Source organism: Microtus oregoni, unplaced genomic scaffold (assembly GCF_018167655.1).
Source record: "Microtus oregoni isolate MIOR12 unplaced genomic scaffold, Mior012 000082F_ref0000272, whole genome shotgun sequence".
Lineage (NCBI taxonomy): Eukaryota > Metazoa > Chordata > Mammalia > Rodentia > Cricetidae > Microtus > Microtus oregoni.
In genome coordinates, this window is record NW_024544542.1 from 4,469,423 (window position 1) to 4,491,982 (window position 22,560).

Consider the following 22,560-nt stretch of genomic DNA (forward strand, 5'->3'; position numbering starts at 1 on the left):
AATAAATTTTAACTTAATCTAAAAATCTACTGACTCCATATTATGATGAATGCAATTTAAAGCTATATAAGTCTATAATGTTCTATAGAACAGAAATTTACATATAGTTAAATCATGTATATAATACATACAAATTACACATGTATTAATCATATATATTTTGTTTCATAGAACATTGTATACATATATATCTGTTTCATAGTGTATTATATGTATATAGTACATTGTATGTATTTATATATGTATATGCATGTTTACATATGCTATCTATAAAGATATAAATACATATATATTAACCTGTCTACATCCAGATAGCTTTTGAATCATGACAGAGTCACCACATCCCCTTAAACCCACTATAAGTTGAAAGTAAGGGAAAATGCATTCAGCACACCTAGTCTACCAAGCATTGCATCTTAGCAACAGGCCCCACTGTACAGTTGCAAACATGGTTCCTTACTATCACCTCATCTGAGGATCACTAGAAGCAGCTTATAACTCTGGCCACATATTCCTAGCTTGAAAAAGAGATCAGTATTAAAGCCCCATGCTCAAAGTCAGCTGCTCCCATGCATATGTCATTTTCACACTGTCATGAAGTCAAGAACTTGTGTTCACAAACCTGTGGACACTGGGGAAAGTAGAAGCAAACCAAATCCAATAAAGTTGCAGAACAGTTTGTTTCTTAAATTAATTCATGATGAAAGTAATGGGAGAGACAGGGATGTAGCTCAGCTGGTAGAGGCTTCACTTTTCTGGATGAGGTCCTGGGTTGGATCCTCAGCATAGCCAAAAAGGAAGGAAGGAAAACGGAGGGGGGCAAAACTCCATTAGTCTAGATTTTACAGCCCCCACGTTTCAGGAGGGCAGGTGTTCAGTGTCACGCCCTCTTTCTGCTCCTTCTGTGTTACTGGCGGTTGTCATTCCTGTAAGACTCGTTCCCTTCCAGTTGAGCCTGACATTGCTGTGAAATGTCTCCCTGCAGTGAATCTGGACCAGTGCCTCAAATCAGCCAGCCTGATCCTGTCCAGCGACCCAGCCTTCAGAGTTCTAGACGACGGCACAATCTTTACAACACATGACCTGCTCTTGTCTTCTGAACAGAGGAGGTTCTCCATCTTCCTCTCAAACAGTCAGAGTCAGGAGCAAAAGGAAATAGAAATTGAACTGTCAGCAAAAGAAAAAAAGGTAAAGCCAGTTAGGGCCAGAGGTCCTTACAGGGCCCCCATTGCATCTGCAAGGCTAATGTCATCCTTGAGTGATTCCTTTGTCTTTTGCACTCAACATTCTCACAACCAAGGACTGGACTGTTAAAGGGAGTGGCATATACACTATTTACACAGTTGGTATTGCTGAAGAAGACCATGGTCGGTGAGCAAAATCGGAATATCAAAGGATTCAGATACATTTTGAGGTGTGGTGGGAAGAACAGCTAACCTGAAGAACAAGAACAAGGCTGGGGAGTGTCTCAGAGAACAATGAAGCCGGCCATGCAGCGCCACCCTTCCCTGTGGCTTCCTTTCAATGGGGCTTATGTCACTCATCAAGGGGACCTGCTTGCGTAGTAGAAAACTCTATAAGGCCCCTGTCTTTAGAGTGGCTATGTGGCCCGGTCAATAGGGGTATGTGTGTCTTAAATCCACTGTCTTGTATTTAAGAGTAATGAGTCCTAGGCATGAGGAGATTGCCACCCTTGGCAGCTGCCTTTGAGTAAACTCAGTATAATGACTTAGACTCTTAAAACTACTGATTAATTTTATAAACAGATTTCTGAATTAAACCTCTTTTGATTGCAAGGACCATTCTTCATTGAATTTAATATAAGCTTCGTACTTATAAAACATTATTCTTTTTAATCCAAATGGCATGAAAGCTGCTTGAATAGATGCTGTTCACGTTTTTGTGGTGGTACAGAAATATTTGTAGACAGGGTTTCCATGGATTTCACCTGTACCATTCTGTATGAAATGAAGCCAGTTCTTAAGTATTTGCTAATAGATCATCAATGCAGGGGCCAGGAAAAGACAATAACTTCACAAAGATGCTTATGTCACCGACCAACCAAATTCTGACTGCTGACTGGTTACATCAGGGAATAGATAGAACTAGGGAAAAGGATGTTGTCTGAGGTCAGTGTGTGTGTGTGCATGTGTGTGTGTGTTTACTGAAAAAGCATAATACAAATTCTTTAGAGATTGCCCATGATACTGTCATGTATTATCCTTACTTATTTTCTCTATCTTGCAGTACATGGAAAACCACAGTTTTGACAATGCTAAATAATGCTGTATTTCATTGCTTATCAAATGTAGGTATTTAGGAAGAGACATACGGAAGACCCAGTGCACAAGCGCAGTAAGAGGAGATGGGCTCCAATTCCGTGTTCGCTGATGGAGAACTCATTAGGTCCATTCCCACAACACGTTCAACAGGTCTGTCCCATGGTTTTTTAAATTTTCAGATGTGTTAAATATTTTATTCATTTATATTTATTTATTTTACATCCCAACTGCAGGTTCCCCTCCCTCCTCTCCTGCAAGCCTCCCCACCCCTGACCTCTTTTCTGTTTCCCTCCATCCACTCCTCCCTTTCTGTCGGCCTCACATGGATGCCTATTAAATGTGGCATATCAAGTTGCAGTCAGACTAAGCGCCTCCCCTCCTATTAAGACTGGAGAAAGGAACTCAGTATTAGAATAGGGTCCTAAAAGTCAGCAAAAGAGTCAGACAGCCCCTGTTCCTACTGTTAGGAGTAGCACGAGGACACGAAGCTAAACAACTAAAGTGCAACTTTAAAGGCTGGGGATGTGGCTCAGTGGTAGTATGTTTTCCAGCATGCACAGGTTCCTACGTTCTATCCCCACCTCCCAATAAAGTACATAAATAAATAATGTATGAAATACTGAATGAAGGATTTAAGTTATTAGCAGTACAGGTATCATCTATTCATCACAATGAGGAACATATAATGATTCCATAGAATTTCTTCATTTCTTATACCAGTTTTTAAAGTTTGTGTGTTTAACGCTTTACTTATTTATTTGGGATAGGGAGCATCAATGCACCATAGAAACACATGCGTATGGGTCAGGAGATGGCTAGAAGTGGTTGGCTCTCTCCTTCCACTATGTAGGTGCCAAGATTTAAACTCAGGTGGTCAGGTTTGGCAGCAAGCACCTACACTCTTGAGCCATCTCTTCAACCCTAGATGCTAGATTTCATTTGCAGAGAGTAGGTCTACCAATTTTGCAAAACTCAATTTTGGCTTAAATGAACACTTATCCCCTAAAACTTGGCTACTTTTTGGTTTAGTAATCGGGCTGACTCGCTGTCACACAGTGATATAAAAGCATAGGGCAGCTTTGGAACAATCTGAAGTCTGCTGAAATAATTGTGCACAAAGTTGTATCACCTGTGATCGTACAGTTTTCAACGCTAAATAATTTGAAATCACAGGAAGGACAGGACAGCAAAGGCACACTGCTCTCCAGGCCTCAGAACTGCATGGGAAGGAAAACATTAGGAATCAAACACGGACAGAGTCTGTGGCTACACACATGGAAGGATGAAGATAAGATTTTGAAAAAAATGGAAGGTGGTGGCTGAAGGAGCAAAGGAAAGAGAAAAAGCGACTGAAAGCAAACTCACACAAGAGTCTAGATTAAGATATTAATCAAGATCTATTTGTTCTGCTGGGCGGTGGTGGTGCATACCTTTAATCCCAGGACTCAGAGCTCCAAAGCTACGGAGAGAAACCCTGTCTCCAAAAACAAGAAACAAAAACAAAAAAAAAAAAACAACCCCCCAAAATATATTTGTTCCTCTCCAAATAATCTCTTCCTATTATAGATTCAATCTGATGCTGCCCAGAATTACACCATCTTTTACTCCATCAGTGGACCAGGAGTGGACAAAGAGCCTTTCAATTTGTTCTACATAGAGAAAGACACTGGGGACATCTATTGTACCAGGAGCATTGACCGTGAGCAGTATGACCAATTTTTGGTAAGATTGCTAAAATATTTATTTAAGAGTAGGTGTTTATTATTCATGTATTGATATTTTAAACATTATTTTTTACAAATATTAAGTTCTAATAATTTGTTCAATATGTAGAATATTATTAGTATTCAATATAAACTTTAAGTTCCCTTGGCACTAGGCTGAAAAACAGACAGTATGTATAAGAAGGGGGGCAATGGGTAGAGGAGAGAAGGATGCGTAAACACCATGACAAAATTTTCAAGCACAGACGTTCTTTGGGCTCAAAGTTCTCTATAATAAAATACTTCAATTGCTTTGGCCCATGTTTTTATGTCATAAAACACATGAGATCTAGAAAACAAGATAAGCAAAACAACTGATCTTGGACTGATGCCCAGAAAGTCTGACCTAGTTGTTTTTAGCTTGACGCCATAACCCAAGGGGTTCTGAATGCATATATAAGTAGGTTGGGTCTACCATTTCAGGCCTTGCTAAGCATGGTGCTACTTCCTCCTTCCCCATTCTTCAGAAATTTAACCCTTTAATAGCATTTTGTTTTCCTAGGCATCTAGAACTTATTTACCAATCTGTCTTATTCTTCTACCTAAAGACAAATGTACACATCTGCTTAGCATTCTAATCTTTAAGGGGTGTACAAGAGATATCCATTGGCTTAGGAGAATGATGTCATGGGACATTAATTAAGTTCTTACAATTCCCAACTTAGTTACCAACTAAGGGAGGTTGATAACCATATTCATAGCCATCTATGAAAGAAGTTAACTGCTGTGAGAAGGAGGTGTGGAGGACTCCCAAGAAGGTGTATTTGTAAAAGAATGGCCTATTTGAAGCCAGGTTTGTTGTTGGACAGGCATGCCATTCCAGCAATGCAGAGGTGAGGCCAAGACAGGAGGATTTTCAAGGCCAGCCTGGGCTACTTAATGACAGCCTATCACAATAGCAAGAGAAGAATGAAAACAAAAATGGGGGGGGGGGAGTAGAGGAGAGGGAAGAGGGATGGGAAGATAAACAACTACAACCAACTCTAACCTGAGTGGTACTTGACACTTGGAATGTGAAATACAAAGGCAGAAAGCTAAATCAAGAGCAGACACAGGGGAGGCTAGTGTTTGCTCTGGAATGTTCATCAAAGAACTCATTAGGTAGCATGATTTTTAAAACACAATTTCCACAGTAGATATTTCACCATGGAGTGCAAAGGTGTGACACTTTCTTATTATTTTATGTCTCTTCAGTTCTCTAGATTAAACATGTCTTACTTCTAATAATCTGAAACACTTTCTGAAGAATGTTTACTGAAGCTATAGCAGAGAGAAGCCAAGCACCATGTAACTTGTTCATTTTGAATTGCCGAAGGGTTGGGAGTGGGAAGCAAGCATTGGGCAGTGGAGGCCAGCAAGAGCTCTGTTGCAGAGCTTTCTCTAGCCCAGCATGCTTTTCATTTTCATCTCTGCTTTTCTTGATCCTGGCAATTGACCCCAGAGTCTTACTTATGTAAGCTAACTGTGTATCCCACACCAAGCCCCACCAGAACTGCTTTCACCTTTCAATCCACACACAAGTGAAGCTTGCTAGAGATGGCACAACCATTTGCTGCCTTGACAGCACCTTCCCAGAAGCAGAGTGGCTACCCAGAAGGCACTCTGCTGGAGACTTAAGAAGCCATCTGCTGTGCTGTTGAGGGATCTACTTCACTTAACACTCTGCCAGAGTTCTGATAAGGGCTGGTTTTTAACCTTGTGTTATTCCTTGTTTCTTACTATAAATACTGCTGGGGGATTGTTAAAATAGGAGTCTTTGGTATTTTAAAAGTTTTTACTATTGCTTGACATTTTCATGCATTTATACAATGAATTTTTGTCTTTGTCTGTATTCATCCCCAATTCTTCACAGCCCCTCCCCCAGCCTCCTCAGCCATGCACTTCCTTCCTGTGAATCAACATTCTGTGTGCCCAGAGCTCCTTTCTTGCTGTGTACTTTGCCAGTTTTACACTTTTATGGGAGAGTTGAATAAAATAATTTGGAGTCTATATTTAACATTAGGCTTTTGGGCAATTTCCCTTTGAGAACTACTCTGCTTTTCTAATGTTTAAGTCTAAATTGGCATTAAGAAACACCACTTGCAAAATATGTTTTTTTTTTAAACTAGAATTTACTAAGTAAAGTATCACAAGAAGATATAAACAAAAGGCAAACTATAAACTCACTAGAAGCAGAAAGGAATATTTTGTCAAAGGAAAAGTTTTAATTAATATGCTCTAAAATTATATATCAATGTTTTAAAATGGCCATTTAATTATTTTTAGCTTACTATAAAAGACTATATAAATATATTTGTCCCTTTCTCTTTTATATTTAAAAATTATACTCTCCCTAACTCTTCTCAGCCCTCCCTACCTCCCTACTCATCCAACTTAATCTCTCTCTAAAAAACAAAACAACAAATAAAAAAAAGACACAAACAAACAAATGAAACAAAATACTCAGCAAGACAAAGGTATCAAAATGGGAAGAAAAAAAAACCCCTCACATGAAAAACATGGCCTTTGTATTGTGTTGGTTTACTGCTCTTAGGTTAGAGCCTTCCCTGGAGTGTGGTTTATACAGCCAATGATGGTTCATTGAAAAACACGTAGTTTCTCTTTCTTGCAGGTATTAATTGTGAATAGCTTGTTCATTAGAGGTAGCATTTGTGCCCACTTCTTCTAGTGCTGGAATTTCTCTGTTTGACCCTGTGCTGCCCTGTGCTTCCACAGTCTGAGTTCACCTGTGCATGCATCCTGCTGTGTCTGGAGGACACTGTGTCCTTGGAGTCATCTGCCACCTCCAGTTCTTGTGGTCTTTTCCAACAATTCATTATAAAAAGCTGTACTCTATGGCTTGTTCTTCCAGCACATCTTATATCTATCACCGTTCTTTGTATCTTAGTGAAACATAACCTACAGAAGTCGGTCTTCTTAATTTTAGGCTGCTACTAGCTATCCTACCTACCACAGAGGTGTTCTAACGCTGGATGACACAGCTTTGGCAATATCACATGCAAACATAACTCTTTAGAGACATGAAATATGCATGCTCTAGAATTTTGTACTGGGGGCTTTGATGCAACTTCCTGATCATCCACTTTTATTTAATTTATACAAATGTGAGATTTTAATAATAAATGGCTGTATTTAAAATAATTTCATTTAGCCAATGACTAAGAAAGACAGTTTTGAGGCTAACTCAATATTTATTTTCACTGTGTTCATGTTCTATCTTCTGCCCCATGCTGTGTTGTTTAATCTTGGCTTCTGAAGATTTTCCGGGCAGGTCATTCCATTATTACAATTTAGTGGGGGGTTTTTTGTTTGTTTGTTTGATTGTTTAATCATTAAATTTACTTAATCTTATATGGATTAATGACATAGGGCATTTCAACAGATCGCTTTCTATGTACTTTTTCTTATAAAAAGCAAGATTTCTTTACCCATTCAAAATTATTCCACAAATCATTCCTCTTTAGTTGGAGATTTGTACCTTCGAAAATAATCTACAAAACCCTGGCCTCTTTTTCCCTTTTCAACCAGAAGCATCCTGTGGAGTGATGCTGATCCCGTTCCCAGACATGAGTTCTGTCCTTTGTCATTCTGTGCGTTGTTATGGCCCTTGTGGACCTGTTCAGTTTTGTCATTGCTTGTCCAGAGTTCTCACTCAGTCTACACTAGTTATTCTCACTGTCAGGCCAGACTTCAATTCCAAATCCTGGGTGGAGCTCTTTGAAAGTTCTCCAAGATGACAGACATTTCAACAAAGGAAAGCATAAAAGGGCTGAAGGAAACATATTTCTCCAGAAAAATTGAAAAGGGAAAGGCTATAAAAATAACAGATCCATGGCACTGAAACCATTATAGCAAGTGACACAAGGTCACGGAGCCCAAAGAAGAGGGTGTAAAAGCATCCTTATATGCAGCCCAATATCGGTGGATGAGATGTTATTATTTAAAGTTACATGTAGGAAACATGATCTCCAGGGGAAGGGTAAACAGGAGGAAGTCACTGGACATTGGGAGATGTGTTAATGCCGTAGTGATGAGGTAGAAGAATTAATACAGGAGGCTCAAGCCTAAGGAGTAATTGCCTTTATAAAAGGAAAAATGACTGAATGGAATAAAAAGTTTTTTTTATTTTTAAAAATTTATTCTATATAAGGCACTGTGTTGCTGTGTTAGGTAACGCGGGGGAAATACTAGTGACTCTCCAGCTTCACGTCTGAGGACATTTGTCATCTAATAGATAATTTTGGCTTTTATCTAGTCTTAAATTTTAAAACCATCCTTTTGTGAAAAAAAATCCATTTAACCTAGCAGGAGAGGAGAGGAATTGTTGGAAGGCTGAACAGTGTGATATTTGAATGTTTTAAATATGGTGGTGAGGGCGCAGTGTGATGATTGGTGCTGTGATTATGATGATGTTGCGCTGGTGATGATGGTGATGATGGGGGTGGTGATGATGGTGATATGCCATGACAGTTATAGTGGTGATGATGGATGATGGTGCTGTGGTTATGATGATGCTGAGATGGTGATGATGGTGGTGATGGTGATATGCCATGACACTTATAGTGATGATGGATGATGGTGCTGTGGTTATGATGATGCTGAGATGGTGATGATGGTGGTGATGGTGGTGATGGTGATATGCCATGACACTTATAGTGATGATGGGTTCTTAGAGTAAGGATGTGAAGATACAGCATGACCAAGGCAAATGATAAATCATTAATTGGGGGCTTCCTTACAGTTTTAGAGGGTTGGTTCATCATCATCATCATGGTGGGGAGTAGCCCCAGGCAGGCAAGCATGGCACTGGAGCAATAGCTGAGAGCTCACATCTGATCTGAAAATTGTAGGCAGAGAGAGTAAGGCTAGGCTTGGAATGAGTGTTTGCAACCTCAAAGCCCACCCTGGTGACACATCTCCTCCAACAAAATCACACAATCCTTCCTTACAGTCTACAAGCCAGGACCAAATGCTCAATATGTGAGTCTATAGGGGCCATTCTCATTCACACCACCACAATGGCTACGGGGATGATGATGGTGATGGTGATGGAGGTTATGGTGACGGTCATGATGGTGATGATGGGTTGGTAGTGATGGGGATGGGGATGGAAGTGTTAGTTAGAATAGTGGGCTGTTTAGTTCAATATCTGCGTACTGAAAATTCACTATGCACCAATCACAGAGTACAAAAACAACCGGATAGAATTTAGAGGTAAAAACCATTAAATCCTGGCAACTTGGATCAAGATTATCTTATTGTCATGTAGTTTAGGCGATATTAATATGTTTTTATTAACATTTTATTAGAAATGTTTTATAGAAAATACAGGTAGAGATATCACCTAGATATAATTGTGATATATATCTGTGTATATTAAAATTGGACCATGTTGTAAGCTTTGATAGTAGTTGTTATAAACATAACTGCAATGAGTCTTCCTGTGTTCTAACATGTCAAAAGTCACACAATTAAATCCAAGAGCACTTGGAGCTCATGGTATGGGGGCACATGGGACTTTGGTAGGAGAATAATGAGAAATGACTCTTCAAGGTGGCTGAAACTGCATGGTGCATGCACACAGTGATATGCATTTTATGCATCGCATTATTGCTTAGCTACACATGCCTGTGCATATCGTTTTTAAGCAACACCTTTTGCCCTACTTCTGGGCTTGCATTGCGCATGTTTTGTCACGTAGGAACTAGCTGATAATGTTGTCTGCCTTCCAGGTGTATGGATACGCAACCACTGCTGATGGCTATGCTCCAGACTACCCTCTCCCCTTGCTGTTCAAGGTTGAAGATGACAATGACAATGCCCCATATTTTGAAACCAAACTGACAGTTTTTAGTGTGCCTGAAAATTGCCGAACTGGTAAGTTCAAACATTTATAATTTATTTTTGTATGTATGTCCTATGTGTGTGCATGTGTGTATTTGTGTGTGAATGTGTGCATATGTATATGTGTGTGTGTGTGTGTGTCTGTGTGTGCATGATGCTATCAAGGAGTGATTATCTGCACAGTGGATTTGGGGTCTTAAACACAGATTATCAGGCTCAGCAGCAAGCCCCTCAGTCATAAGCAGAGATTTCACAATGATATAATAAAAAGATATTTGCACTTTAAAATACTGCAAGGTAAAATGTTTGTCAGGCGTGGTGGCACATACCTTAAACCCCAGCACCCAGAAAGCAGATGTCAGTGATATCTGTGTACTCAAGGCCAATCAGGATTTTGTAAGGTTAGCTTTGGCCACATAGAGAGACACTGTCTCAAAAGTTTAATTTTATAATTTCATTTCATGATGTTTTGGTACTTTGGATTATACTCATCTTTTGTTTACATGTTAGAAATGGTTTTCCTATTAAAGGTTAGATTGGTTGGAGCAAATTTTCTTTTTTAAATTGTTTTTATTGAGCTATATATTTTCTTTCACTTCCCTCCTCTCCTCCCCTCTCCCCTTCTACCCTTTCCCCTGACTTCCATTCTCAATTTACTCAGGAAAGCTTGTATTTTTCTCCTTCCTATGTAGATCCATGTATGTCTCTCTTAGGGTCCTCTCTGTTGTCTGGGTTCTCTGGGGTTGTAGGCTGTAGGCTGGTTTTTCTTTGTTTTATGTCTAGAACCCACTTATGATTGAATACATATTATATTTGTCTTTCTGGGTCTGGGTTACCTCACTCAATATGTTTTTTTCTAGATCCATCCATTTTCCTGTAAATTTTGAGATGGCATTTTTTTTTTTACTGTTGTGTAGTATTGCATTATGTAAAATGTACCATATTTTCTTTATCAATTTTTTGGTGGAGGGGCATCTAGGTTGCTTCCAGATTCTGGCTATTACAAATAATGCTGCTATGAACATAGTTTAACACAAATCCTTGTAGTATGATTGAGCATCTTTGGGTATATACCCAAAAGTGATTTTGCTGGGTCTTGAGAAGGTTATTTCCTAATTTTCTGAGAAACTGCCACACTGATATCCGAAAAAGCTGTACCAGTTTGCACTCCCTCCAACAATGCAGGAGGGGTCCCTTTACCCCCAAATCCTCTCCAGCAATAAGCTGTCATCAGAAATGTCCTTAAAATTCATCTTGTGCTTGAACTTAGGTCATATCTTTTCCTTTTTATATCATGACCACAATTCTAGTAATCTTTATTTGATTCAGTTTTCCCTAAGGTTACTTGTTGGTGTTGGTGGTACAATATTACAGAAATATTGTAGTGGACAGAGAACTTCTGGGTTTTTATTCAGCTGGGAGGATTCTAGATGAGGGGATCTGGCTCGTACCTCAGAGAGAATATATGAGGCCAGGATCGTGCCCTAGGCTTTGGGAAAAATGTAAGAAAACTGCCTGGTGTTTACAACATTTGTAATAAGTGTTGTTAGTTATAGCCCTCTGCGTTCTGTTGCTGGGTTATGTCCAGATATGATGCTTCTCTCTCAGAAGTGACTGTGAGGCTCTAATGTCCAGTCTGTGATTATTCTCTGAACAGCACATTTGTGTAACTCACATTTAATTCTCTCATGTGTGTGTGTTGACAATCTAATGCAATGATATCTGTATTTTTTGTTTATAACACAATTAAATTATGATTTAAATTTTTGACAAAATTGACTTCATCTAAACAGGAACTTCAGTAGGACAAGTGACTGCCATAGACAACGATGAACCAGGAACCCTACACACTCGTTTGAGATTCAAAATCCTACAACAAATCCCAGATCACCCAAGGCACTTCTCCATACACCCTGACACAGGTGTGATCACCACCACCTCCCCTTTACTGGACAGAGAGGTAAGGGCTCAGTGCCTTAATTCCGCAGTCACTGTTTAAGCCGGTAATTACCGCCAGCATGATTACAGGACAGCCCAAGTGCTTACTCCCTAAGCATTCTTCCCAGGCTAAGCCCAAGGATTCTAGTGGACTTTTTTTTGCCTCTGCAAAGATGTTGAGATAGTACAAGGTGAAGACAGGTCTGACTTGTTCTCATTGTGCTGATACATGGTCCTGATAACATTGCTCTAATTTATTTCATTTTTGATTTTGAAAACATAATGTCACTATAATGTATGTCGTTTTTAAAAGTAACAAAATGCTTTGTTAAGGCAGTTCTAGAGCCACTGGTAAATAGAGCATCCCCATGCTGCACAGGTCCACAGCTACAGGGCTACTATTGGTACTTCCCCCTCTTTAACTCCTGGAATCACTGATGTATGCAAATATACGTCATTTATAGCTGTGCGCGCGCGCGCGCACACACACACACACACACACACACACACACACACACGGGGGAAGAGAAGGAGAGCGATTCTTCATAGTCCACCCTTTCCAGACTGTCACAGTCTGAGCCATAAATGTGAAGACTGGCTGCCTTCTCCTACTATCTTTACTTCCCCTATGCCTTTTAACGGCCCAGTAGCTGATTACTTTCCAGTACAAACTATCCTTCCATCATCTGAATATACCAGTCTTTTGACTCATTTCTCAGCTATAGAGTACCTGGGTTTTGCCTAAGTTTTGCCAATTATGAATGGATAAGTTTAAATTTTACACATAAACACCTGCGCTTGGGTACTTGGCACAAACATCCCTGTTTTGGTAGTTGGTTCCCTTTCCTTTATCTGACAAGATAAACTCAAGGAAGGAAAGGTTTGTCTGTGCTCCGCTGTGAGAGCACAGTTCACACGGCAGGAAGACGGGTGTGAGGCTGCTGGTCACACTTCCTAGTCAGAAACCACAGGGAGCTGAATTCTGCAGCTCAGCTCTCTGTCTCCATTTCACCTTACACTAGTTTGGAATCTTAGCCTCCAGGATGGTGCTGTCCACACAGGCAAACCTCTGGACACGCCCTTTCAGGTATGCCAGGAGGTGTGTCCCCTAGGTGATTCTAAATCTAGGCAAAGAGATAATTGAAATTAGCTGTACTATTTGTTCGATTTCTTGTTTTGTATTTGCATTTATAATGTTATTTATTAAATAATAATCACGAGTGGGCATGCACTTATGTAAACACAGACATACAATTTTAAAAGCATATTTGTAATATAATCACAGCACAAAGAGTATATATGATAACTCCAAGAGAGGGAAAATATTGTTTCCTAATAAAACCTCTCCCCTTCCTTCCTTCCTTCCTTCCTTCCTTCCTTCCTTCCTTCCTTCTGTCTTTCTCTTCTCTTCTCTCTCTCTCTCTCTCTCTCTCTCTCTCTCTCACTCTTTCTTCACAGAAATGTGATACTTACAAGCTAGTAATGGAAGTTCGAGATATGGGGGGCCAGCCCTTTGGTCTATTCAATACAGGAACAATAACAATCTCACTGGAGGATGAGAACGACAATTCACCGTATTTCACCCAAACTTCTGTGAGTAGACCTGTGTGTTGTTTACCTAGTAGATTCCTTCATATTAAAAAAAAAATCTAGAATTTGGCAGCTCCCTGAGAACAGACATTCTGTTTTAAATAGTAATCATTTAAAAGCAATAGACTGAGAAAAACATGGTTTCTGTAAGAATAATAGGTGAGGTGCTATAGGTTTTGGATGTAAGGAAGTAGCCTTGCTCTTAGCCATTGAAGAATTCCTTTCTTTGGATGTGGTTCACTTGTTCAATGTTTTCTAGTTCTTAAGGTTGCTCCAGTTTTGGGATTCTTGGACTTCAATTCCTTTATAAGTTGAAGAAGAGGCTTTCTTTCCCACGCCCTGTGTATTACATGTTTTGAAGAAGGACAGGAATTGGTCTTATATCCTCTGCCACAGTCAGAGGGAAGCTGTACTCCCAGCTCCTCTTGTGTTGTGCCTTAGCTAGAAAATTATGTGAGACATAATATATGTTGATATTTCCAAGATGTGATTGTTTTTTGATTTTTAATGAGCAACTTGGCATTTTTCCATGAGTCTACACCAGAGTTTTAGTCAGAGAATAAGAAGCCTAATACAGTGATGGACGGTTCACTGTCAAAGATCTCATTTATACAGATCATAAATCAGAATAAGTAGGATTTAAATCTAGATCCAATCTTTTCCATCTTCCTATGAATTCATCTCTTGAAGATTATGATTTATCTTTTTAGTCTTTTAATATCTTAGACTTCTGTCTTTTTTTTTTTAGCTTCAAAGAGTGATGTCCATTATTTGAGTTCTCATAAAAAAAGAGAAAACCTTTCTCTTAAAGTATTTGGTGGTGAATCAAAATAAGTAAAAATAAGGTCATTGTGAAAACTGCTAATTCTGAGCTGTAGTCCTCACTCAGGTGTAGAGTTCTGGTCCTGTAAGCTTGAGGCACCAAATTCAATTCACAATATTGTGAAGAAAAAAACCCATCATTTATGTCTCACTATCTGTAAGTATTGTGTGGTGAATATGTTAGTGCAACTTAATTGGTATTTGCTATAGCTGAAGAAGCAGATGAGTTGTAATTGTCAAATAGGGTCAGAGAAGACCAAATCTGAGGGTCAGAGAGAGAGAGAGAATCACCTCACCGGAACTTTGGCCATTAAGACATGAATCACCTTTGGTGAATGGAAGAGATTTGTAAAGAGGATTAGGAAGAAAGAAGTTAGCCAGGCATGAAACATATTTTTTTTTCCAAATTAGGAGCATCTATATTGCATTCTTTAAATATGATTTTAAATATAAAAACCACTTTGTTAGAGGCACAGTTGTGTAATTAGAAAGCATTTTCCCCCCAGTATACCACAGAAGTAGAAGAAAACAGAATTGATGTTGAGATTCTAAGGATGACAGTCCAAGACCAAGATTTGCCCGGCACCCCTCACTCCAAAGCAGTGTACTCAATTCTCCAAGGGAACGAGAACGGGAATTTCAGAATCACAACAGACCCGAACACAAATGAAGGAGTTCTGTGTGTTATCAAGGTATGTAATAATCATAGACGTAGTCTTTGAGGCATTCAAACCTGTGCTTCAGCTTTGATATAAAAATTACAGCCTTCTATGAGCCTTTCTCAGAAGAGCTACAGGCAGTTAAAGGGCGCACAGGGAGGGGAGTTAATTACTCCTAAACCCAGGAGGAGGACTTGGGAAGAAGGGATTTTGTGGTGGGGAAGGGGGATAAGAGAAGAAGACAGGGGCTTTGACAAAAAGACATTATATGCATGAAGTTGATTTATAGTAAATGAATTAGAAATGAATACTTCCAGTGTGTATATAACAAGGGCAGTATGGTGCTGAAATGGTTTTCACAGACACTTTTATATTATTGTATTCTTTCTGAGAAGAAGCTCACATTAGACAGAAACTTTATTCCTCCGTAGATAGAGTTACTAAAGTAGACCAATGCTGGATCTGACGCTTGCCTTGCTGGCCTGCTTTGAGTGTTCACACTCTCTGGTGCTCTTTGAATCACTGGGTCCATGTCTCCCTCTTGCATGCCTTTCCTCTTTTAATTTCCCAGGGGTAGTTAAAAGCTTTCTGAAGAATTTACTTTTTGATAAGATTCTCATAAAATTATACTGTATATTCTTCTTCCCTTTCCCCTGGTCTTCTGTATTTCCTCCCTGCTCTTTTTCCTTTAAATTTAACTTGTTTCAGGGATCCTACTTGGATTAGAAACAATTATGCTCTATTTTATTAGTGTTTAAACTTACAATAGAAAGATAAAGATAGGATCTTTCAAAGCAAAAGTAGGGAGGGAAGTGATTGAATTTTAACTTTTTTTTTTTTTTTTTTTTTTAAAGCCAGGGCTTCTCTGTAGCTTTGGAGTCTGTGCTGGAATAGCTCTTGTAGACCAGGCTGGCCTTGAACACAGAGATCCACCTGCCTCTGCCTCCTGAGTGCTGACGTTAAAGGCATGTGTCACCACTGCCTGGATCTATTAAGAAGTTAATAATTGATCTTTGTGTCAGCACCGACTTTGGGTAACATTTTAACACTAAGAACACCATTCCCTTTCTGTTAAAAGTTGGAATCAGTTGTGCTCTCTATAACACTACATTGACTGACCGATGCATGCTTGTTACACAGCCACTGAACTATGAAGCCAGTCGCCAAGTCATTCTGCAAATCGGTGTCCTTAATGAAGCCCAGTTCTCTAAAGCTGCCAGTGGACAGACTCCCACAATGTGCACCACGACTGTGACTGTGAAAATTAAAGATAGTGATGAGGGCCCCGAGTGCCAGCCACCAGTCAAAGTCATTCAGAGCAAAGACGGGCTGCCAGCCGGCCAAGAGCTCCTGGGCTACAAAGCCATGGACCCCGAAACAAGCAGTTCTGACGGCATAAGGTGATGAAAAGCCCCTGCATTTTCACTGGGGCTTGAGCGACTTATTTCGTATTTAGAAATGGTCAGTGTGTCCCCTCTTTGGTCATTTGTTGTTTGCTTTCTAAAACCCAGGTATCAGAAGGTAGGAGATGAAGATAACTGGTTTGAAATTAATGAAAGCACTGGAAACTTGAAAACCCTAAAAATATTAGACAGAGAGTCAAAGTTTGTGAAAAACAACCAGTACAATATTTCAGTAGTGGCGATGGATGCACGTGAGTGATATTTTCTTCAAATAAAATGTGAATATAGAATGTGTGTCTAAGAAAACGTGGGCCAAGGGCTGTCTGTGTCTAGGTCAAATTTTTGTCCAGTCATTGTTTACATTGTTTACACTGTGGTGCTAATAGTCTAGAGTGCACAAAAATGTGTTCAGTATGCTTGCTCAGTTTACTCAGATCACCGTTCAGTCCTCTGTCCACCCCTCAAGCAAAGCTACCTGAGAGAAAAGAACCGAAGTCTAGTTTTGAGTACTGGATTATTCATTTCTCCGGAGGGATCTCTGGGTTGCTTCCTCTTTCATTTAGATTACAATGATGCCTTGAACTTGCTGAACAGGCTCAACCTACCTAAAACAATCCAGTCCAGAGCAGGTTCATTCCAAGCATCTGTTAAAGAAATAATCCAATGTTGGCTGACACCTTTGGTGGAGTTTGGGATTAGTTCTCCAACTGCTGATTTAGGAAAAAATAGTTTTCTTCAATGGAGTCTCACGGTGTAACTAAACTTAAGGGCAGTAGGTGGCCAACACAAAATAAACTCTGGTAGTTTTGAAGTTTTCTTCTTCTTCTCCTTCTTCTTCTTCTTCTTCTTCTTCTTCTTCTTCTTCTTCTTCTTCTTCTTCTTCTTCTTCTTCTTCTTCTTCTTCTTCTTGTTAGGTTACTATTTCTGTGATGAAACACCATGATCAAAAGCATGGTGCCTCCAGGAACCTGGAGGGAGGAGCTGATGCAGAGGCATGAAGGGGTGTTGCTCACTGACTTGCTCCTTAAGGCTTGTGCGGCCTGCTTTCTTGTAGAATCCAGGACTACCAGTCCGGGGATGGTACCACCCATAATGGACTAGATTCTCCTGCAGTAGCTACTAATTAAGAAAATGCCCTACAGGCTTGCCTGCATCGTGATTTTCCAGCATTTTCTCAATTAAGGCTCCTTCCTCTTTGATGAATCTAGCTTGTGTCAGGTCGACATAGAACCAGCCAGGATGTTCACCTTACAGGTCTTTTGCTTATTTATGTATTATATACCTGGTTTCTGGTTTTGTATTTTTGTGTGTGCAAATGTGTATATTTCATAACCTATATGTGTTTCTTGTGTTTCCTTTGGTTCTTTTTTCCCTGTTTATTTTGCCCTTTTGGGTTTGTAGTATTTTATCTTACTTTATTATTTTTTTATATGCCTGTTTTTTTTTTTTCTATTGAGAGAGAAAGGGTACAGAGTTGGGAGGGTGGGGAGGATCTGGGAGTAGTTGGGGGAGGGGAAACCATAATTAGAATATATCATATAAAAACCTATTTTCAATTAAACAGCAACAACAATAAAAGGTTAGTTCTATAACAAACTCTATAGAGAGCCTCTGTCAAATACTGTCAACCATAAGTAGTGATCTCGAAACTTTTGTAATGAGCCCCTACTGGAACCATGTTAGATAGTTTAAATAAATACATGCATATCAAATGTGCTAGTAGTGTGTGCTGGTGTACACATGTACTATTATGCAATGCATTATATAAATCTATATCATATAAATGAGTGAAATAAAAGTTAAACAGAAGTTTCACTTTAATTATGTACTTCCCTATGTAAGACAAATCCTCATAGAGATAAAGGAAAGTGACCTTGGGCTTTTTAGACAGAGCTAATTCTTTGGCTTCTCTGATTAATCAAAAAAGGTCTCTGCTATTTTTAGATACACTAACTACATAATGCCAGGCAGTAACAGGCTATTTCTACACGTCTTGAATTTGCTTAAGTTAATAACACACAATGATTCCCCAGCCCCTATTTAGGTTATAGTATTTTTACAATTTTTTATATTAAATTGTGTGTGTGTGTGTGTGTGTGTGTGTGTGTGTGTGTGTGTGTGTATAGATATGTGAATGTAGGTGCAGGTGACCAAAGAAGCTATAGATGTTGGCTCCCCAATGAGCTGGAGTTACAAGTGGTTGTGAGCGACCTGGTAAGGATGCTCGTACCTGAGCTTAGATCCTCTAGAAGAGCCAGCCGCACATGCTCTTCACCACTGAGCTGCCTCCATAGCCCCTTTGCTGTAGTTTTAAAGCAACAGCTGCATCTACTGAAAGAGAACAAAGGTTAAGTAATTAAGATGCCAGCTGCTGACTGTTTGTGGTAACAGAACAGGCTGACTCACGCACACTATCTGGACTCAAGGCTTTTCTCACCTCTCAGTTCTCCTGCCTTCGGATAAAAATACCACATCCTCTTCAGGGAGAGGAGCAGCAGCATTACAGAACCCTCCTCCCAGCTAAGAACATCTAGGTTTCAAAATTTGAACTGTCTACAAATGTGAATGTCATTACCGAGTAACCTACCTGCATATTTTCCTTCCTTTTGTTCCACACCTCAAACATATATTCTTTTCATACAGTTATTTTACTATAAGCTCAAAACCCTACAGAATAACGGAGAGAGAATTAGCTGATAAACATATTAACATAATAAACTTTCCAATTCTGTGAAATTTGTTATTCTTTCTTTAAAATGTTTGTTATTCCTATAAGTAAAAATGAAATCTAAGTGGCTTACACATATATTTATGATGGGAAACGGGGCTCCCTTCCTACTCAGTTACTTTTACATGTTGATTATGCATTAAATTCTAAGCACAAGGGCATGAAAACTAGGGGATCATAGATGAGGATTTGGTCTTGGAAATAATGTAAGGTTTACTGTTTTATTTTCTCAGAAGACTCTATGGTATGAGAGTTTTACCAGTAGAGAGTGTTTAGATGTCATTACGTGTGGTGAGAATTCAGAGGCACTCATATTGAAGCAGAAAGAGGCAAAGATTATAGAAAGGCTGGCAGTGGATGAAAGAAAAATGTAATTCTAATTTAGAGAGGAGGAAATTGCAGAGAGCAAAATTTAAGAAAGTAACCTTGTTCTTTAGTGTGGAAAGTAGGCATGATACAACCTAGGCTCTGAAAAAGATGAGGATACCACAAACTTTAATGAGAAAATCATATGGCAATATAAAGAATAAATTGGGGTTTTTTTGAGTTTTAGTCTTTGTGTAGGAATGTAAGAATCCTATACAATGAAACTTTGTTTTGATGCTCAAAGGTATTTCTAGATAATAAATTAGGAAGTTCTACTGACTTTAGAATCCAGCCCATTCTTTGAATTTCTTCTGTGCAGCATCCTTGCCTGTCAGGCTGATTTCTGTATGGTCAGTCTAGGGGACCCTGTTCTACAAACCATACTCCTAGAACATGAGAATATCAGTGTCCCTCCAAGCCTGCCCCTAAACTCATGTTCTTTAAATTATTCAAATGAGTAGCAATGACAGTTTCTTGATTATTACCACTAATTCTTGTTTGATTATTAATACTGAACCTTAAGCATTTGTTACTCTGAAAATATGCCTTCACTCTTTCTCATTCCTATTCTTTTTCCCTAGATTGGTTATGAACTCATATTTTTTCCTTTGGTAAACTTTCTCATCATTAGGTATCACGATAAGATTTTGATACATGTATGTTTAATGCAGATTTGTGTGTATGTGCATATGCATGTACTGTCTTTAGGAAGCTAGAAGAGGGCTTTGAAGTCCCTGATAAAAAGATAAAGTTCTGTGGCTTTGCCCAGGAGCAGACTTAACAAGATGGAGGTTAGGAATGTGGCCAGGGTGTCAAAGGAGTTAGGGTCTCAGTTCCTGAGAAGTTGGCTTTTTTCCTGTGAAGAGGCTGAATTAACAGTCCCAAGGCCTCTGTGTGTTTGCTCTCTGACACTTTTGAGTTTTCCTGTGTTCAGCTTGTGTGCACAGCTTTCTGCTGAATTTGCCCTGTTTCCCCCCTAAAAACTGTCTAGAAGATACTGTATTTCCTAATAAACTTGCTTGACATAAAACAGCTTGTGCAGTAACTACTGATACCAGGTTTCTTATCTTCTTTAACTTCTCATCTTCTGGTCCTCCCCCTTCGAATTCTGTCACTGAAAAATGACATGCTTGTCCTTGTCACCTAATGCATATGTTACGATCTAAATTGGGGTCCTCTGAAACAGTAACAAGTGCTCTTCCCCAACAAGTCCCAAATAATGCAAATGTCAATATTTGCAATTCTTCTACGTATTGAGATGCTCATAATCTTCCAAGTCTGGGCTGTGAAATTCACTACTAAGGACCTTATAACATTGAGGTGTACTTGATACTTGAAACAATTGAGCTCAACTTTTTAAAATATCTTCTTTTTTTAAAAGCTTCTTACAAAAGTCTTAAAATTGTTATTGAATGGCTATCATATCAAAGCAGTATTTTATTTCATTCCAAAGTAACACACACAATGCTGGAAGTTAATGGGCCTACCCAAACTTGAGAAGAGAAAACATGGACTCTTTCTAATAATAAAGAACTCCATTCATTCAGGAACTGACTTTAATACAGAAACTTCCATCTAACAATTGATATTTGAAGTCTAGTTCTAGTCATGGTTCATACAGAAAGAGTAGATTCCATTTTGTAAGCACGTCTTCCCTTCTGTACAATATTAACATATTTGCAAAATTCTGAAAAACACATCTCAGAGCATTTAAATTGTGTATCTGTTGAGAATGTGGATTATCCCTCCTATCTACAATGAAAGTTTGTATCATCAATATTTATTTTACAATGAGCAAGTTTTATTTTTACAACCCCACATTCCCTCTGGCTTATTGTATGTATGTAAGTGTTATGGACAAGAATCTTTAGCGCATTTCTGTAAGAAAATAAAAACTGTACATTCAATTTGAGAAAATTTTATTTGAAGACCCTTATGTAGCATAAAAACATCTACTTTTCATGCATCCACTACTCATAATGTTTATCAGGCAAATACATAGTTGCAAGACTTTAAAATAATAGCTAAATGGATGATAAGTGTTTTTAAATATAGATTTAAATGAATTTCAGTTTGCTTTGCTATGGGGGTAACTTAGGTTCTATTTATCCTAGTTGGCCGGTCCTGCACGGGAACACTGGTCGTTCTTCTGGAAGATTTTAATGATCACCCACCACAGGTTGACAAAGACCTGACCATTTGTCAGCAGGAGAAGGATTATGCTGTTCTGGAGCCCATTGACCTAGATGGGCCTGATAATGGTCCACCTTTTCAGTTTTTCTTGGATAATTCTGCCAGCAAACTTTGGACTCTAGAACCACAGGATGGTAAGTGCTTAACGTTAAATCTTGTAAGCAATCCCGGCTCAAGATTGCTTAAGGTTTTTGTTTTCACCTTGGTTAGTCATCATAAATACATATGCACTGTAAGAAGTTATTGATTGTGGAAAAATAACACACACACACAAACACACACACATATAATTTGTTTCTTGAGACATGGTTTCTCTGTGTAGCTTTGGAGCCTGTTCTGGAACTCATTTTGTAGCCTGGCTGGCCTTGAACTCAGAGATCTGCCTGCCTCCTGAGTGCTGGGATTAAAGGTGTGCACCACCACTGCCCAGCTAAATAATAAGGCCTTAATATTTATCATCTATCTGTCATCATTATAAATATATCTACAACAAATCTATTATTTATCTGTATATATATCATCTATTCTTTAGTCAATTATCTATGTAACACCTATCGATTGTTAACCTATGTATGCATATGTCCGTGTATTAATCATTAGTAATTTATCTTATGCATGTTACACTTAGACTTTTGGTCTATATATCTTTTAAGAAAATATAAAAATCAATTTCTTTTCATTTTTTTGAGGCAGGATCTCTCTACATAGCCCTGGCTTTTCTGGGACCTTGGCTTGGAGCTCACAGAGATCCAACTGCCTCTGCCTCCAGACCACTGGGATTAGAGGCGTGCACCACCACTCCCAGCCTGAGATGGATCTGTTTTTAGTGTAAAGTAATGTCAGCTCTTTTCTTAGTTTTTTGAAAAGTCGTATCATATTTAAAAAAGAAAAAGGAATCACTAGAGTTTTGATTGCAGATTAATTTCTTAAAGACACGGCAATGTTGCTGCTGGAATGTCATATTAATATATA

The 22,560-nt window shown here is 38.9% G+C and overlaps 1 protein-coding gene across 1 annotated transcript in view; it reads left to right on the top strand.

The window, feature by feature from the left end:
* The window catches only part of LOC121441886 (desmocollin-1-like), a 28,929-nt gene that overhangs the window by 3,202 nt on the left and 3,167 nt on the right, over window positions 1–22,560 (top strand). Inside the window, exons 3-12 of the mRNA XM_041643227.1 lie at window positions 986–1,188; window positions 2,313–2,432; window positions 3,849–4,004; window positions 9,778–9,922; window positions 11,683–11,849; window positions 13,286–13,420; window positions 14,746–14,931; window positions 16,039–16,298; window positions 16,410–16,552; window positions 21,510–21,722. Of these exons, the coding sequence (XP_041499161.1) occupies window positions 986–1,188; window positions 2,313–2,432; window positions 3,849–4,004; window positions 9,778–9,922; window positions 11,683–11,849; window positions 13,286–13,420; window positions 14,746–14,931; window positions 16,039–16,298; window positions 16,410–16,552; window positions 21,510–21,722 (1,728 nt within the window). The remainder of the gene's footprint in view (window positions 1–985; window positions 1,189–2,312; window positions 2,433–3,848; window positions 4,005–9,777; window positions 9,923–11,682; window positions 11,850–13,285; window positions 13,421–14,745; window positions 14,932–16,038; window positions 16,299–16,409; window positions 16,553–21,509; window positions 21,723–22,560) is intronic.